The sequence below is a fragment of the Lampetra fluviatilis genome, chromosome 46 (genome assembly GCF_964198595.1).
Source record: "Lampetra fluviatilis chromosome 46, kcLamFluv1.1, whole genome shotgun sequence".
Taxonomy (NCBI): domain Eukaryota; kingdom Metazoa; phylum Chordata; class Hyperoartia; order Petromyzontiformes; family Petromyzontidae; genus Lampetra; species Lampetra fluviatilis.
In genome coordinates this window covers 978,439-993,071 of record NC_136320.1, presented here as the reverse complement: position 1 = coordinate 993,071, position 14,633 = coordinate 978,439, and the positions used below count along the sequence as shown (strand labels likewise).

At 57.0% G+C, this 14,633-nt stretch overlaps 1 protein-coding gene across 1 annotated transcript in view; it reads right to left on the bottom strand.

The window, feature by feature from the left end:
- Nucleotides 1–8,195: 8,195 nt before the first annotated feature.
- Nucleotides 8,196–14,633, bottom strand: part of LOC144947573 (uncharacterized) — a 99,630-nt gene continuing 93,192 nt past the window's right edge. Inside the window, 3 exon segments of the mRNA XM_078876786.1 lie at nucleotides 8,196–8,545; nucleotides 12,544–12,673; nucleotides 14,107–14,172. Of these exon segments, the coding sequence (XP_078732912.1) occupies nucleotides 8,472–8,545; nucleotides 12,544–12,673; nucleotides 14,107–14,172 (270 nt within the window). The 3' untranslated portion in view covers nucleotides 8,196–8,471.

The following is a 14,633-nucleotide window of genomic DNA, read 5'->3' as shown; positions in this document are numbered from 1 at the left end:
GGGCGAGAGAGTTGGAGAGTCACATGGTGAGAGAGTTGGAGAGTCACAGGGCGAGAGAGTTGGAGAGTCACATGGTGAGAGAGTTGGAGAGTCACAGGGCGAGAGAGTTGGAGAGTTGGAGAGTCACAGGGTGAGAGAGTTGGAGAGTCACAGGGTGAGAGTGTTGGAGAGTCACAGGGCGAGAGAGTTGGAGAGTCACAGGGCGAGAGAGTTGGAGAGTCACAGGGTGAGAGAGTTGGAGAGTCACAGGGCGAGAGAGTTGGAGAGTCACAGGGTGAGAGAGTTGGAGAGTTGGAGAGTCACAGGGCGAGAGAGTTGGAGAGTTGGAGAGTCACAGGGTGAGAGAGTTGGAGAGTCACAGGGTGAGAGCGTTGGAGAGTCACAGGGCGAGAGAGTTGGAGAGTCACAGGGTGAGAGAGTTGGAGAGTCACAGGGTGAGAGAGTTGGAGAGTCACAGGGCGAGAGAGCTGGAGAGTTGGAGAGTCACAGGGCGAGAGAGTTGGAGAGTCACAGGGCGAGAGAGTTGGAGAGTTGGAGAGTCACAGGGCGAGAGAGTTGGAGAGTCACAGGGTGAGAGAGTTGGAGAGTTGGAGAGTCACAGGGCGAGAGAGTTGGAGAGTTGGAGAGTCACAGGGTGAAAGAGTTGGAGAGTCACAGGGTGAGATAGTTGGAGAGTCACAGGGCGAGAGAGTTGGAGAGTTGGAGAGTCACAGGGCGAGAGAGTTGGAGAGTCACAGGGTGAGAGAGTTGGAGAGTTGGAGAGTCACAGGGCGAGAGAGTTGGAGAGTTGGGGAGTCACAGGGTGAGAGAGTTGGAGAGTCACAGGGCGAGAGAGCTGGAGAGTCACAGGGTGAGATAGTTGGAGAGTCACAGGGCGAGAGAGTTGGAGAGTTGGGGAGTCACAGGGCGAGAGAGTTGGAGAGTCACAGGGCGAGAGAGTTGGAGAGTTGGAGAGTCACAGGGCGAGAGAGTTGGAGAGTTGGGGAGTCACAGGGTGAGAGAGTTGGAGTCACATGGTGAGAGAGTTGGAGAGTTGGAGAGTCACAGGGCGAGAGAGTTGGAGAGTTGGGGAGTCACAGGGCGAGAGAGTTGGAGAGTTGGAGAGTCACAGGGCGAGAGAGTTGGAGAGTTGGAGAGTCACAGGGCGAGAGAGTTGGAGAGTTGGAGAGTCACAGGGCGAGAGAGTTGGAGAGTTGGGGAGTCACAGGGCGAGAGAGTTGGAGAGTTGGAGAGTCACAGGGCGAGAGAGTTGGAGAGTTGGAGAGTCACAGGGCGAGAGAGTTGGAGAGTTGGGGAGTCACAGGGTGAGAGAGTTGGAGTCACATGGTGAGAGAGTTGGAGAGTCACAGGGCGAGAGAGTTGGAGAGTCACATGGTGAGAGAGTTGGAGAGTCACAGGGCGAGAGAGTTGGAGAGTCACAGGGCGAGAGAGTTGGAGAGTTGGGGAGTCACAGGGTGAGAGAGTTGGAGTCACATGGTGAGAGAGTTGGAGAGTTGGAGAGTCACAGGGCGAGAGAGTTGGAGAGTTGGGGAGTCACAGGGCGAGAGAGTTGGAGAGTCACAGGGCGAGAGAGTTGGAGAGTTGGAGAGTCACAGGGCGAGAGAGTTGGAGAGTTGGGGAGTCACAGGGCGAGAGAGTTGGAGAGTCACAGGGTGAGAGAGTTGGAGAGTTGGGGAGTCACAGGGCGAGAGAGTTGGAGAGTTGGGGAGTCACAGGGCGAGAGAGTTGGAGAGTCACAGGGTGAGAGAGTTGGAGAGTCACAGGGCGAGAGAGTTGGAGAGTCACATGGTGAGAGAGTTGGAGAGTTGGGGAGTCACAGGGTGAGAGAGTTGGAGTCACATGGTGAGAGAGTTGGAGAGTCACAGGGCGAGAGAGTTGGAGAGTCACATGGTGAGAGAGTTGGAGAGTCACAGGGCGAGAGAGTTGGAGAGTCACAAGGTGAGAGAGTTGGAGAGTCACAGGGTGAGAGAGCTGGAGAGTCACATGGTGAGAGAGTTGGAGAGTCACATGGTGAGAGAGTTGGAGAGTCACAGGGCGAGAGAGTTGTAGAGTCACATGGTGAGAGAGTTGGAGAGTCACAGGGCGAGAGAGTTGGAGAGTCACAGGGTGAGAGAGTTGGAGAGTCACAGGGCGAGAGAGTTGGAGAGTCACATGGTGAGAGAGTTGGAGAGTCACAGGGCGAGAGAGTTGGAGAGTCACATGGTGAGAGAGTTGGAGAGTCACAGGGCGAGAGAGTTGGAGAGTTGGAGAGTCACAGGGTGAGAGAGTTGGAGAGTCACAGGGTGAGAGTGTTGGAGAGTCACAGGGCGAGAGAGTTGGAGAGTCACAGGGCGAGAGAGTTGGAGAGTCACAGGGTGAGAGAGTTGGAGAGTCACAGGGCGAGAGAGTTGGAGAGTCACAGGGTGAGAGAGTTGGAGAGTTGGAGAGTCACAGGGCGAGAGAGTTGGAGAGTTGGAGAGTCACAGGGTGAGAGAGTTGGAGAGTCACAGGGTGAGAGCGTTGGAGAGTCACAGGGCGAGAGAGTTGGAGAGTCACAGGGTGAGAGAGTTGGAGAGTCACAGGGTGAGAGAGTTGGAGAGTCACAGGGCGAGAGAGCTGGAGAGTTGGAGAGTCACAGGGCGAGAGAGTTGGAGAGTCACAGGGCGAGAGAGTTGGAGAGTTGGAGAGTCACAGGGCGAGAGAGTTGGAGAGTCACAGGGTGAGAGAGTTGGAGAGTTGGAGAGTCACAGGGCGAGAGAGTTGGAGAGTTGGAGAGTCACAGGGTGAAAGAGTTGGAGAGTCACAGGGTGAGATAGTTGGAGAGTCACAGGGCGAGAGAGTTGGAGAGTTGGAGAGTCACAGGGCGAGAGAGTTGGAGAGTCACAGGGTGAGAGAGTTGGAGAGTTGGAGAGTCACAGGGCGAGAGAGTTGGAGAGTTGGGGAGTCACAGGGTGAGAGAGTTGGAGAGTCACAGGGCGAGAGAGCTGGAGAGTCACAGGGTGAGATAGTTGGAGAGTCACAGGGCGAGAGAGTTGGAGAGTTGGGGAGTCACAGGGCGAGAGAGTTGGAGAGTCACAGGGCGAGAGAGTTGGAGAGTTGGAGAGTCACAGGGCGAGAGAGTTGGAGAGTTGGGGAGTCACAGGGTGAGAGAGTTGGAGTCACATGGTGAGAGAGTTGGAGAGTTGGAGAGTCACAGGGCGAGAGAGTTGGAGAGTTGGGGAGTCACAGGGCGAGAGAGTTGGAGAGTTGGAGAGTCACAGGGCGAGAGAGTTGGAGAGTTGGGGAGTCACAGGGCGAGAGAGTTGGAGAGTTGGAGAGTCACAGGGCGAGAGAGTTGGAGAGTTGGAGAGTCACAGGGCGAGAGAGTTGGAGAGTTGGGGAGTCACAGGGTGAGAGAGTTGGAGTCACATGGTGAGAGAGTTGGAGAGTCACAGGGCGAGAGAGTTGGAGAGTCACATGGTGAGAGAGTTGGAGAGTCACAGGGCGAGAGAGTTGGAGAGTCACAGGGCGAGAGAGTTGGAGTCACATGGTGAGAGAGTTGGAGAGTCACATGGTGAGAGAGTTGGAGAGTCACAGGGCGAGAGAGTTGGAGAGTCACATGGTGAGAGAGTTGGAGAGTCACAGGGCGAGAGAGTTGGAGAGTCACATGGTGAGAGAGTTGGAGAGTCACAGGGCGAGAGAGTTGGAGAGTCACAGGGCGAGAGAGTTGGAGTCACATGGTGAGAGAGTTGGAGAGTCACAGGGCGAGAGAGTTGGAGAGTCACAGGGTGAGAGAGTTGGAGAGTCACAGGGCGAGAGAGTTGGAGAGTCACATGGTGAGAGAGTTGGAGAGTCACAGGGCGAGAGAGTTGGAGAGTCACAGGGTGAGAGAGTTGGAGAGTCACATGGTGAGAGAGTTGGAGAGTCACAGGGCGAGAGAGTTGGAGAGTCACATGGTGAGAGAGTTGGAGAGTCACAGGGCGAGAGAGTTGGAGAGTTGGAGAGTCACAGGGTGAGAGAGTTGGAGAGTCACAGGGTGAGAGTGTTGGAGAGTCACAGGGCGAGAGAGTTGGAGAGTCACAGGGTGAGAGAGTTGGAGAGTCACAGGGTGAGAGAGTTGGAGAGTCACAGGGCGAGAGAGTTGGAGAGTCACAGGGCGAGAGAGTTGGAGAGTCACAGGGCGAGAGAGTTGGAGAGTCACAGGGTGAGAGAGTTGGAGAGTCACAGGGCGAGAGAGTTGGAGAGTCACAGGGCGAGAGAGTTGGAGAGTTGGAGAGTCACAGGGCGAGAGAGTTGGAGAGTCACAGGGTGAGAGAGTTGGAGAGTTGGAGAGTCACAGGGCGAGAGAGTTGGAGAGGCACAGGGTGAGAGAGTTGGAGAGTTGGAGAGTCACAGGGCGAGAGAGTTGGAGAGTTGGAGAGTCACAGGGTGAGAAAGTTGGAGAGTCACAGGGTGAGATAGTTGGAGAGTCACAGGGCGAGAGAGCTGGAGAGTCACAGGGTGAGATAGTTGGAGAGTCACAGGGCGAGAGAGTTGGAGAGTTGGGGAGTCACAGGGCGAGAGAGTTGGAGAGTCACAGGGTGAGAGAGTTGGAGAGTTGGAGAGTCACAGGGCGAGAGAGTTGGAGAGTCACAGGGCGAGAGAGTTGGAGAGTCACATGGTGAGAGAGTTGGAGAGTCACAGGGCGAGAGAGTTGGAGAGTCACAGGGCGAGAGTTGGAGAGTGATAGGGGAGAGTGAGTGAGACGTGTTGGCCATGTACGGTGCGAAAGAAGTTCAACATACACGATCATCGTGATCGTAATCATCGCCGTTTGCGCACGATCACATTCACGGACTTACCCATCCTCGTCATCAACTCATCTCATGTCGCCATTCTGCTGAACAAATCCCTGTTTGTTCAGCGCTTTAGTCAAGGCGCTATGTAAGATAAAGAGTGAGTGTGTGTGAGTGTGTGTGAGTGTGTAAGTGAGTGTGTGAGTGTGTGTGTGAGTGTAAGTGTGTGTAAGTGGGTATGTGTGTGACTAAGTAGCGGTGACGTCACCACGACGCTTGTGCCAGGCCATGTGCACCTTGAGGCCGCGTGAAGTGTCACGGGGCAGACCCAGATGACTGAGATGACCGAGATGACTGGCTGATGCACCACCTGTGCCCCCTACTGTGCCAACTCGCTGTGCTTTAGCCACCCGGCGCTCCGCTCGTTGTTGTGAGCGTCGCTCCTCCGCCCTCCGTTGATGTTGGAGGGCGACTGCCTCCAACTGCCCAGTAGCGTCCTTCACGAGCCTCCTCCACTGAGGCCGATCTTGACACGGCTGGTACCAGTCATCGGCAAGTCCACTCAGCTCCACGTCCTCCTGTACCACATCACTCCATCTCTTCTCTAGCCCGTGCCGCGCCCGTTTAGCCCCCTCGATCCGGCCGAACAAAAGCTGTCTAGGCATGCGGTGGCTGGGCATGCGGGCTACATGACCCACCAACACCACCACCAACACCACCAACACCACCACCAACATCACCACCAACACCACCACCACTACTACCTACGACGACGATGCTGCTGCGGATGATGCTGCTGATGATGATCATACTACTGCTGCTCATGATCATGCTGCTGCTGCTGATACTGCTGCTGTTGATGATGCTGCTGATGCTGTTGATGATGATCATGCTGCTGATGCTGCTGATGCCACCACAGGCGGCGATGATGGGACGTCACCTCCCTAGCCCCCCACCCCGTGCCCCCCCCCGTGCCCCCCCCCGTGCCCCCCCCATGCCCCCCCCGTGCCCCCCCCCCCCCGTGCCCCCTGCTACACGAGACGCGGCCCCTACCCCGAGCAGCAGTCGTGAACGTGCGGAGTGCCTTAGACAGTCCGATAGCTTCATTAGTTGATCGTGAATATTAAGTCTTGATGATGTAGCATCGTCATCATGAGCAGCAGCAGCAGCTGCTGCATCATCAGCAGCATCATGGCCATTATCGTCATCAGCAGCGGCTACATCATTGTCAGCAGCTGCTGCACCATCATCATCAACACCAACATCGTCAGCAGCATCATCAGCATCATTTTCAACAGCATCATCATCAGCAGCAACTGCTGCATCATCAGCAACAGCAGCATCATCAGCATCATCAGCACCATTATCAGCAGCATCATCAGCAGCAACTGCTGCACCATCATCAGCAACACCAGCATCATCATCATTAGCAGCATCATCATCAGCATCATCATCATTAGCAGCATCATCATCAGCAGCATCATCATCACACGAGTGAGACGCTCCAGGATGAATGAGATGTGCACGTGGGGAGCGGTGGTGCAGCGGTTAGCGCACCTGCGCAGGCGAACCCGGCGGTGACCCGAGTTTGATTCCCGCTCCGGGCCGCCAACATCGGTGAAGAAATATCTGAACCGGTCCTGGACCTCCCCTATGTCGACTCAGCCTCAAAACCAATACGTGGCGCCGTGGTGCGTAAACATCACCGTCGGGAAGACAAAGGCGGCCGGGCGTGGTGCTGACTGTACCACCCCCTCGTGTGCCACAGTGCCGGCAGTCTTCACAGGTGCTACTCGCTAACAGCACTTGCCCCTACAGTCTGTTAGAGGCTACACGGGGGCTCTTTGTCTTTGTATACAGACGTGTGTATGGTTATCTATGAGTGTGCATAGCTGTGTGTATGTACAGTATATGCGTGTGTGTGCGTGTGTATCGTTAACAGCTTCTTGCAACTATGACACTTGCCCCAGCGGTCTGTTAAAAGGCTACCCGGGGGATCTTTGTCTTTGTGTCGTTGACAGCACTTGCCCCGGCAGTCTGTTAAAAGGCTACCCGGGGGATCTTCGTCTTTGTTACGCGTGCGAATGTGTACGTCTGTTTATATGTGTGAATGTGTCGCTAGTTATGTATCAATTGTATTTTCGTGAATGTTTCTTCTACATGAAGGTTGTTAACAAGGCATGTGGCGGTGGTGCAGCGGTTAGCGCTACCCGAGTTCGATTCCCGCTCACGGCCAACACCGGTGACGATTATCTGAACCGGTCCCTGTGGGCCTCCCCTAGGTCGACTCAGCCTCAAAACGAGTACACCTGGCGCGGTGTGTAAACATCGCCACCGGGGGAGACAAAGGCGGCCGGGCGAGGTGCTGGCCACATTTACTCCCTTCGTGTGCCACAGTTGACGGCGAAATTCGTAGGTCCGACTCGCGAACGGCACTTGCCCCAACAATCTGTCGAAGGCTATTCGAGGGATCTTTGTCTTTGTTGTGTTTCTGCGCGCGAGTATCATGCGCGTGCGTGTCTGTCGACTGTTTCAATCGGTTTCTGCCGAACCGGTAACCGCACGAAACAGCGGTAACAATCGATTCTCGGTTTTCCGCATACACTTATCTATATCTAAATGTTTCGCAACAAATGTAAAACATTTCTTTTTTTTTTCACGAAGTTTTTCTTTAATCGAGAAAACGAAGGCAGGTGCGGCGCGTGACGTCATGGCAACACACCGACTGGACTGGCGACACGGAGCAACAGGGACCGGTTCGACTCCAGCTCGCGGCCACTGTTGAAGTTGAACTCTCCATGTGGCTGGGGAGCGCGGGGGGGGGGGCGAGTTGATTACACCCAGCCCCTCCCCTACATCCCCTCCTCCCCTCCATCCCCCCTCCACCCCCTCCCCTCCACCCCCTCGCTCCGTCCACCCCCTTAAGATGTTTTTTGTTCATGTTTTTGTTTTTTGTTTGTTGCGGTTGCACCCGATTCAAGAGCCGAATGGCTCACAGCGCTACACCTAATACTTGAACCCCCAATCAGTGTACTGGGGCCCAGCACCGTCCACTCGCGCAGTAGCACGGCCACGTGACCAGTGGATGACGTCAGTGAGCGAGCTGGAGGGGCAAAGCGTGGGCACGTCCACAGTGCTGCCCAACAGCGTCGTGGGGGCATGCGGGGAGGGGAAGGGGGAGGGGGGGGGGGAGTAGGAGGGGGGGAGGGGGGAGGAGGAGGGGGGGGGGAGTAGGAGGGGGGGAGTAGGAGGGGGGGGAATAGGAGGGGAGAGGGGGGAGTAGGAGGGGGAGGGGGGAGGAGGAGGGGGGGGGGAGTAGGAGGGGGGGAGTAGGAGGGGGGGGAATAGGAGGGGAGAGGGGGAGTAGGAGGGGGAGGGGGAGGAGGAGGGGGGGGGAGTAGGAGGGGGGGAGTAGGAGGGGGGGAGTAGGAGGGGAGAGGGGGGAGTAGGAGGGGGAGGATGGGGAGTAGGAGGGGGAGTGGGGGAGTAGGAGGGGGAGGAGGGGAAAGGGGGGGGAGGGGCGAATGTAAAAACACAACGGGGCCACAACGCTGGGCACGGGTTTCAAGGCGAAGTCGCTCTCCGGGCGAGTTCCATCTGTTGGGAGTGGCCCATCCGGCAGCGGAGGGGGGCAGAGGACTCAGCCGTTGCAGGGGCTGCGCCTCTTGCTTGCAGCAGCAGCCTGGTGGATGTCACGTGTCGTGGGGGCGAGGGCTCCCCCCTCCCCCCCGTTTTTTTTCAATCGAAATCTCCACCCTCCGCCGTGGCTTTGGCGAACAGGTCCAGGAGGATGCCGCGGTCCAAGTTCCGTCCTGAAATGAATTGTGCGGGGAGAGGAGGTGGGGCGGGGGCACAACGGAGGACGACCGTGGGGGACTTTTGATGTAAAACTTTCGTGACTGCAGGGATTCATATTCTTGGTTCTTTCGGTAAAGTCACGTAGAAGGGAGATAATAAAATAATACAAATATAAAACAATAAAAATTCTCACGACGTTTCGACTGCAACACAAGCAACAATCATCATCAGGTGTGAAATCCACAGCAAGAAAAAGTTTTCAAATTTTTCAAAATTTCTTGCTGTGGATTTTACACCTGATGATGATTGTTGCTTGTGTTGCAGTAGAAACGTCGTGAGAATTTTAATTTTGTATATTTTCTGAGTAAGTGGGTGAGTCAGTGAGTGGCTGAGCGAGAGAGTTAGTGGGTGAGCGAGATACTGAGTGAGTGGGTGAGTCATTGAGTGGGTGAACGAGAGAGTGAGTGGGTGAGCGAGAGAGTGAGTGGGTGAGTGGGTGGGTCAGCGAGTGGGTGAGATTCTGGGTGAGTGGTTGAGTGAGTGAGTGGGTGAGCGAGACAGTGAGTGGATGAGTGGTTGAGTGAGTGAGTGGGTGAGTCAGTGAGTGGGTGAGATTCTGGGTGAGTGGTTGAGTGAGTGAGTGGGTGAGTCAGTGAGTGGGTGAGCGAGAGAGTGAGTAGGTCAGTGGGTGGGTGAGCGAGTGGGTGAGTAGGTGGGTGAGTGGGTGAGCGAGCGAGTGGGTGGGTGAGCAAGTGGGTAAATTTCCCTTTACCCCCCACCTAGTTCTGTATATTTCCTGATTTCCATACATGGGAGTGCATTGGCATCTACGGATGAATTGCGTGACTTAACAAATGATTATTATTATTTTACTGGAGTGGTGGCGCAGTGGTTAGCGCGCGGCGCGGTGAACCCAGCAGCGGCCTGAGTTCGAATCCCGTTCACGACCAACACCACTGGTGACGATTATCTTTAACCGGTCCTGGGCCTCCCTTAGATCGATTCAGCCGTGAAACGAGCGCCTGATGCGGGCTGTTTAAAACATCAGCACTGGGGAGACAAAGGCGACCGTGGAGTTGTGACGGCCACACCACCCCCTCCGTGTGCCGTGACGGGCTTCATAGGTGCTCGCAAACAGCACCTGCCTTTTCGATGAAATTAGTACCACTTTGTGGGTTATCACATGGATACCCTCGCCCCCGTCATAGGAATGTGGAATCGCCGCCACTGTATAAAAACCTGGTTGGGGGCGGGGGGGGGTAGGAAAGTGAGTTAACTCAGCCCACTATCTCTCTGGTGGCGAGGGTCGATAAAACGAGTACCACGTTGTGGGGAAGGCAACGGCGATTGATTGTCCTGTGGATGGACTCGCCCCCGCCATAGGAGCGTGGAATTGCCACCGCGGGCTCTGCAGCAGCTGGGCTGTGAGCGGGAGATGAGTAGCGATGTCCCGTCGTTGTCTGGGAACCATTATCGCTAATGATCGCCCTCCATTGCTCCCTGCCATTGCCATTAAGGAGCAAATTCATAAATATACATGCGTGTTTAATAATATGCCTCGAAACAAATGCGCGCTTTCACCCCCAATGAACGGGTCGATCTGGTTGTGCAACTGTCTGTTTCTGAGTGTGTGTGCGCGTGTGCGTGCGTGTGGGGGAGCGGTGGCGCAGCGGTTAGCGCGCTGCGCTATGAACCCGGCGACCCGGGTTCGATTCCCGCTCACGGCCAACATCAGTGCCGATTATCTGAACCGGTCCTGGGCCTCCGCTAGGTCGACTCGGCCACAAATGAGTACCTGGTGCGATGTGTAAACATCGTCACTGGGGAGACAAAGGCGGCCGGGCGTGGCGTTGGCCACCCACCCCCTCGTGTGCCGTGCCGGCCCACAAAGGTGCTTGCTAACAGCACTTGCCCCTACAGTCTGTTAAGGCTAAATGGGGGATCTTTGTGTGGGGGAGCGGTGGTGCAGCGGTTAGCGCGCTACGCTACAAACCCAGCGACCCGAGTTCGATTCCCGCTCACCAGTGACGATTATCTGAACCCGTCCTGGGCCTCCCCTAGGTCGACTCGGCCTCAAATGAGTACCTGGTGCATTGCGTAGTAAACATCGCCAACTGGGGAGACAAAGGCGGCCGGGCGTGGTGTTGACAACCCACCCCCTCGTGTGCCGTGCCGGCCTTCATAGGCGCCACTCGCTAACAGCACTTGCCCCAAGTCTGCTACGGACTATACGGGGGATCTTCGTCTTTGTGTGTTCGTGCGTGTGAGAGTTGTCTTCTGTGCACGTTTGTGTATAATACTGGTAGGAGCCATCTGGTTCCACCAGCCCACAGGGGATTATTGTGTCCGTCCGTCGTGCATCCAAAAATGGGAGGGGTGGGGCTGGGTGGAGAGGGGAGGGTGGGGAGAGGCTGGGTGGGGAGGGTGGGGAAGGGCTGGGTGGGGAAGGGCTGGGTGGGGAGGGTGGGGAGGGTGGGGAGGGGCTGGGTGGGGAGGGTGGGGAGGGTGGGGAGGGGCTGGGTGGGGAGGGGCTTCTCACCCCGTGGTGCCCTTATAAAACTCAACGTTTAACCTACTCACGCCGGCTTGTGCCCGCCCTCACGGTCGGGCATATTTGCGGATTACACCACGCCGCCGTTGACCCTGCAGGCCATTGACCGAGCAACCCAACGTTCCTACCAGCTCCCTGCGCAGGAATGTGTTTCATACGTGGCGAGAGGTGGCGTGGTGATAGCAATCAAACCGCGACCTCAGAAACCTGAGTTCGACTCCCGGCCACGGCCATAATGAATCGGTGGCGAGTGAGGGACATCTGAACCGATCCTGGGACAGAACGCACACTACATTCAACAGAGACAAAGGTCACCCGTGTAGCCTGTAACAGACTGTCGGGGCAAGTGCCGGTAGCGAGTAGCAGCACCTATGAAGGCCGGCACGGCACAAGAAGAGACGGGTGGTGTTCTACTCTCTGCGCACGTGTCGGCTGATCTCAACGAGAATTAAAAGAAACCCACAATTAAACGTCACCTGCAAGCAAGCCGTAGCAGCGTCTATTACTACCACGACGTCATCGGCCATGGGCAATCCACTGCTGGATGAAGACCACCCAAAGCCAAAGAGGCGTACGGATAAGAAGCACGGTCACCGGCAAACGAAATGGTGTTTGTGATGGGGGAGTGGTGGCATCGTGGTTAGCGCACCGCCCTATGAAACCCGGCCACATGAGTTCCATTCCCGGCCACGGCAAACATCGGTGGCAAATACGTGAACCGGTTCTGGGCCTTCTCGAGGTCGACTTTTTTGTCGTGCCTTTTTTTGTCGTGCTAACATCAGCACTGGTTCCTAGAACAGGCCCCTGAATCAGGAAGTCTGGAACCAGGGTCCCTAGACCCAGAGTGAAAATTTTGTTTGGGTAAGCAGATTTGGTGAGCAGATGGGTGAATGGCTGGGTGAGTGGGTGGGTGAGTGGATTGGTGAGTGGATGGGTGAGCGGACGGGTGAGTGGATGGGAGAGTGGGCAGGTGAGTGAGCGGGCGGGTGAGTGGGTGAGTGAGTGGGTTGGTTAGCGGGTGGGTGAGCGGGTGGGTGAGCGGATGGTTAAGTGGATTGGTGAGTGGATGGGTGAGCAGATGGGTGAGCGGATGGGTGAGCGGGCAGGTGGGTGATCGGGCAGGTAAGTGAACGGGTGAGTGGGTGGGTGATTGGGCGGGTTAGCGGGCGCATGAGCGGTTGAGCGAGTGGGCGAGCGGGTGGGTGAGCGGTCGGTGAGTGGATTGGTGAGCGGGTGGGCGGGCGCGTGAGCGGGTGAGCGAGCGGGTGAGCGGGTGGGTGAGCGGGTGGGTGAGTGGATTGGTGAGCGGGTGGGTGGGCGGGTGTGTGAGCGGGTGAGCGAGCGGGTGAGCGGGTGGGTGAGCGGTGGGTGAGTGGATTGGTGAGCGGGCGAGCGGGTGGGTGAGCGGTTGGTGAGTGGATTGGTGAGCGGGTGAGCGAGCGAGCGGGTGTGTGCGCGTACCGATGAGGATGAGCCTGCTGAGGCGAGGCTCGCCGGCGGGCCACGAGGCGGGGGCCTCCTGCTGCTCAAAGAGCTCCCGCACGGCCTGCACGAGCAGCGGGCGCACAGCGCCACTCACACTCACCAGGCCCTGCACGCACGCACACACGCACACACAGACACACACACACACACAGACACACACAGACACACAGACACACACACACAGACACACACACACAGACACACAGACTCACACACACAGACACACACACACAGACACACACACAGACAGACACACACAGATACACACACACACACACACAGACACACACACACACACAGACTCACACAGACACACACACACACAGACACACACACACACAGACACACACACACACAGACTCATACACACAGACACACACATAGACACACACAGACACGCACGACACACAGAAAGATAAAGATCCCCCATATAGCCTTAACAGACTGTAGGGGCAAGTGCTGTTAGCGAGCATCTATAAAGGCCGGCATGGCACACGAGGGGGTGGGTGGGCAACACCACGCCCGGCCGCCTTTGTCTCCCCAGTGACGATGTTTACACATCGCACCGGGTCCTCACTTGAGGCTGAGTCGACCTAGGGGAGGCCCAGGACCGGTTCAGAAAATCGTGTTGGCCGTGAGAGACACAAGGGGGAGACAGGGGGAGAGACGGGGGAGGAGACACGTGGAGGAGACAGGGAGAGACAGGGAGACACGTGGAGGAGACAGGGAGAGACGGGGGAGACACGGGGATGAGACACGTGGAGGAGACACGGGGATGAGACACGTGGAGGAGACACGTGGTCTGCAGGGGTGCAGACTCAGCCTGCGGGGAAATGGGACCCCCCATGGCTTCCCATGAGTCACCCCCTGCCCCATCACGCCCCCTACCTCCTTGCTCATTAAACGGGGCTCAATTAGGGTCTGTCCCGTGGCAGTAAAGAGAGGCAGGAGTGGGCAAGCACGAGGTCGACTTAGCCTGAAAAATGCGTAGAGCCTGGGGCTACGGGTGGTGGTGGTGGTGGTGATGATTGATGGTGACGAAGGTTGTGGTGATGATGGCAGTGGATGTGCTAATACATGGGGTGAAGACGGTGGTGGCTGTGGTTGATGGTGGTGACAGGAGTGCTGTTGGTTGTGGTGGTTGTGGTTGCAGCGGTGTAGTATCGGTGGCGATGGTGGTGGTGGTTGCGATAATGGTGGTGCTGGTTGTGGATGTAGTTGTGGTGGCAGTGGCCGTGGTGGTGTGCTGGTGGTGTGCTGGTGGTGGTGTGCTGGTGGTGGCGACGGTGGCGGTAGTAGTGGTGGTCGTGGTAACAATGATGACGATGACGACGATGACAATGACTGATGATGGGGATGATGACAATGATGACGACGACGACGATGATGATGATGATGATAACGACGATGACAATGATGACGATGATGACGACGACGATGACGATGATGACGACGACGATGACGACAATGATGACGACGACGACGATGACGACGACGATGAAGACGACGCGACGGCGTGATTGCTTGTGCAGTGCTCACCTTCATCCGCAGGACCTCCATGGGCAGCCCAGCTGCATTGTGAACGCTCTTCTCCCACAGCAGGCTCTGCACACCAAAGACAAAGATCCCCCGGGTAGATTTCAGCAGACTGTTGGGGCAAGTGCTGTTCGCGGCGAGTAGCAGCGCCTACGAAGGCCGGCAATGGGGGGGGGGGTGGTGGGGCCAGAACCGTGCACGCCCGGCCGCCTTTGTCTCCCCGACGTACAAACTACACCGCCCCGGGTACCCGCTTTGAGGCCGAGTCGACCTAGGGGAAGGCCCAGAACCGGTTTGGAAAATCGTCACCGGCGTTCGGCGGGTCCGTGGCGTGGCGGTCAGTGTGCTAACCGCAGCGCCACCGCTGCACCGCCGCTCTGTACGCGAGATACAGGCGCGGCCCTGCAATTCCTCGCTGACACCCCACGCTGGCAGAAGGGCCTCCTGCTGCTGCTGTGGGTGAAGCTCGGTGGCGGAGAGACCCCCTCGCTCCGCCACTGCCGGGCCGAGAGGCGCGACCACCCAGACTG